This window comes from Camellia sinensis, chromosome 3, assembly GCF_055761805.1.
Source record: "Camellia sinensis isolate YWXY chromosome 3, ASM5576180v1, whole genome shotgun sequence".
In the NCBI taxonomy this organism is placed as follows: domain Eukaryota; kingdom Viridiplantae; phylum Streptophyta; class Magnoliopsida; order Ericales; family Theaceae; genus Camellia; species Camellia sinensis.
In genome coordinates, this window is record NC_138963.1 from 198741488 (window position 1) to 198745246 (window position 3759).

General features: G+C 37.0%; 1 protein-coding gene across 2 annotated transcripts; it reads right to left on the reverse strand.

Annotated features, from left to right (window-relative positions):
* Positions 1 to 922: 922 nt before the first annotated feature.
* LOC114301780 (cyclin-D5-1) lies at positions 923 to 3399 on the reverse strand. Of its 2 annotated transcripts, none has more exons than XM_028246746.2 (5): positions 2827 to 3399; positions 2637 to 2723; positions 2260 to 2557; positions 2038 to 2171; positions 923 to 1873 (listed from the first exon to the last, which is right to left on the reverse strand). In XM_028246746.2, the coding sequence occupies exons 1-5, from the start codon at positions 3142 to 3144 to the stop codon at positions 1652 to 1654; spliced, it is 1059 nt and encodes a 352-aa protein (XP_028102547.2). In that variant the 5' UTR covers positions 3145 to 3399; the 3' UTR covers positions 923 to 1651. The 2 variants fall into 2 exon arrangements, with proteins under 2 accessions (XP_028102547.2, XP_082777993.1); XM_082921867.1 differs by having other exon boundaries at positions 2002 to 2171; positions 2827 to 3287.
* Positions 3400 to 3759: the final 360 nt, after the last annotated feature.

Sequence of the window (3759 nt, forward strand, 5' to 3'; positions counted from 1 at the left end):
AAGACTGGACCTGTCCAGTTCGGCCCATGGGATCCATTTTTTGGGCCCGTTTTGATAATCCGAACCGTTCAATGTGTAGAACTCGTCGAGTACTACATACCTGTAAAAAATCACGTTGATTAGATATCAATAACTATGTGATCAAATCAATTTTGTATAAAAAAAAATGGACGGTGAAACAATTAACGATTGATAAAAAACTGTTTTGTTCATATAGCTATCGATATCCGATCAACGTGATTTTTTACAGGCATATAGTACTCGACGAGTTCTACACATTGAACGGTTCGAATTATCAAAACGGGACCCGTGATTGGCCCCCACGAGCCCAACAACACGGTCCAGTCCGATCTTGGACTGGACCAAAGCCACTGCCTTCTTGTAATACTCTTCAAGTTACTCTTAACAGAGTGTATATAATACACATCTTTGGAGAAATATGTAGCATAGAAATAAATAGACAGTACATTTTTCACAGCAGATGAAATCAAGATACTTTTCTTTCTTTTTTTTTGCCAGCAAAGTCACAAGTAAAGCAGTCAAATATTATTTTACTTGCCCAGTTTTGACTGCACAGCAATGATCTCACCCCCTCTGATTTTGTAAGAAATGCCAAACGAAACACTAAAAAGGACTTGGACTTGATCTCGCCCATATCTTGAATTGCAGTCAAAAGATACTGTGAAGGAGAAAATGAATAACTCTCTTACATCATCTATATTGAAAATTAAATTGATCAAATATTGATAATTATATAATTTGGTAAATAATTTATTTTTAAAATTATTTATGAAAAATGACATTGTCACATTATATAGTAAAGCATAAATTATATTAATCATATATATAAGTTTTCCATAATGATAGAGTTTTCCATATAGCAAAGCACTAATCACATTCCCATCAAATGTCATGCCAACAATTTTGTCACATAAAAATCTATTCAATTAATAAATACATAATCAACATAGAAAGTCCTATTGATTTCCACAAATGTCTTGGTTTTAATGAACCCTCAACACCAGACCAAAGCTTCACTTCAAAGGGGGAAATAAGACAGGTCCCACTTTTAAAAGGTATGCCCCAAACATTCAAGCAAATCCAATCACATTCACCTTTACAACCTTGTTTGATGGCCCAACATGCAACACAGAAACATCAAATCACCCAAACAGAAGCTCCCCAAATCCCCCTCCCTCTCCTCTCTTGACTCTTCTCAAGTCCTCAATTGCTTTTCAAAGACATGAAAAGCATCCCAAGCACACCCCAATCATCAAAAGTTAGGGCTGCAAAGGATGTTACAACACCCAAAAGATATAGAAAAAAAGCAAAGATTGAAAGAAATAAAACAAATTGAACAAGTGACACAAACTAAGAATGGTTGTTGTTGTACAAAGCACCTTTCATGTCCTATCTTAGGGACCTCCGCTCCACTTTGTTGTGAAACATTTGGACCCAAAAAAACACTTTCCTTGTTGCCTAAAGCATTGCTTTTATTTCCCTTTTCCCCTTCTTTCCTTCTCTTCCTTTCTTTTATGTGTTGCTGTCCAGAAACCCAATCAACTCCAAAATCATACCCAAGAAGTGATGAGAGGAAACAAATATATAAAAATTAAACCACTCATTAGGCTAATAATCACTTAGCATTCCTCTATCGCTGCTGCTGCCGCTTCTCGTCTGGTACGCCGTAATTTTGATCACAACCACTGATTGTAAGCCTCTTTCTCTTAGTGCTCAGAGCAGAAGTAACAGAAGAATTTTCAAAAGCATCTCTCAATCCCGGTGACTGGTCCGCCGATTTTATACATTTGGGTATTGTGATTTTCCCCATTTCCAGTTCTTGCATTCGATTATAGCAAGAAAATACATCCTCCTGTTAGCCCCCCCACCCACCAAAGAAAAAAAGCACCAAAGAGGTTGAAATCGAATACAAACTGATCAAAAACACAGTATATACATATATATAGAATTGGACGGATAAATATGAGAATGATTACTTACAATTTCAAGAAATCTACTTGGAGAATGATTACTTACAATTTCAAGAAATCTACTTGGAGATAAGGCATTGATCTTAAGCTCCAAGGCCTGTCTTGCTAATTTTCCATCCAATGCCACCAATGCGGCTGCCCCGGCTATGACTGATGGTCGATGAGCCATTAATTTTGCATCTATGCATACATAATTAATGCGGATAAATAAGTAATAAGAATCCAACTTAATCAATTAAGGCCATGAATGTGGCTTTTAATTAGTTACCTCTCATCATAGCCAAGATAAGATGTCCAATTCTAGAGATTATATTCCTTGGTGGAGATTGATCTTTGCAGAACTTGGTGATGAAATAATTAATGTAATCAAAAGGAGTGACTGAACTCAATCTCCATTCCAATGTATTCAATACCAAAAGCTCCATTCTCTGAATCACTTTGCTCTCCAAGTTGTAATCTTCAATATCCCGATACTCCGACACCGCTGGTGCTCTGCACTCCTCCATCTTTGCAGCCAATGATAAACACGCCAACGATAGCAACCGAATCGCCCAATCTTTTTTATTCTGCATCACAAAATTCCCCAAAAAATATATATAATTTTACAAAAAAATCATAATTGAGATTAGAAATTAAAAAACTTACATCGATGAATCGCTTCGAAAGAAACCGATCAAAATAGATCACTGATAAGTAAGCAGTTTGAAATCGAAATCCGAACAAGGCTCTAGTCTGGATTGAGATTACAAGAAAAAAAATTAAATTAAAGCAAATCAAGTTATATATCTTATATAGATTGGTGTGTGATAAAGAATTGAATGGATTTGGGGCTGACTTTGAGAATCCAAGTGATGGCGTCTAAGCGAGAGCATTCGATCCAGCTATCGATCGCGGCGAGGTTTGAAGGTTCGGATTTCGATTGGCGCCATTGGAGTCCAACACTGAGCTCTCTGTGAAGCAACATTTGTACGTATTCGTCATCATCATCTTCTTTTTCTTGTCTAGTGTCTGAAACAACAGAGTAATTAGTTGTGAGGTCAATGAAGGTGGTTTCATCGTCTAGCTGTTGTTGGTCTAGGCAAGTCTCAGATTCTTGACAGAGGAGAAGCTGGCTAGAGAGAGAAGGGCTAGAGAGAGAATCATAATTTTCCATTGCATACTTTTATTATTCTCTCTCTCTTTCTCTCTCTCGTTGTGCAACGAAACAGAAAATATAGGATAGTGGTAATCATCAACTGCTAAATCCACGATTTGGAGAGAGAGAATGACGATTGTCTACCATGATTTAGAAACAAAGAGGAGAGAGAGAGAGAGAGAGAGACGGTTCCTCCAAATTTAGCGGGGATGTGACGCTTTGTGTGTAACGGCTCCGTCAATTATATCCCACGGAGCAGGCTCCACCCCAGTCGCGTTTTCGACCAAGTATTGAACAGTTTATATCATTGATGTAAGTTTTGTGGTGGGCTCATGAAATTTCAATAGTACCCATCAATTTATTTTGGACTGGAAATGAGCTTCCTCCATATCGGAATATCTTTTGGCCATTGATAAATAAGGTTGGACCAACGTCGAGTCGGGTTAATATTACATAGTAAAGATTTTTTTGTTAGTCTAAGGCCTCGTTTGGGATGTTTTATTTTTAGCCAATTAGTTAAAAAGTTACTAAATTAGCCAATTAGTCATACCAAAAAGTCAACAATTACGGCTTCTCTCTACTTTTTGCACAACTTTTTGTAATTAGTCAAAAAGTCATCCCAAACATACAAGT

Excerpts from the sequence above, each read along its gene's own strand:
- LOC114301780 (XM_082921867.1), bottom strand. The coding sequence starts at position 3,144 with ATGGAAAATTATGATTCTCTCTCTAGCCCTTCTCTCTCTAGCCAGCTT. Across the intron at positions 2,724-2,826 it reads CCATCACTTGGATTCTCAAA|ACTAGAGCCTTGTTCGGATT; the intron begins GTCAGCCCCAAA and ends ATCTCAATCCAG. Across the intron at positions 1,874-2,001 it reads CAAGTAGATTTCTTGAAATT|GAGGATGTATTTTCTTGCTA; the intron begins GTAAGTAATCAT and ends GGGGGCTAACAG.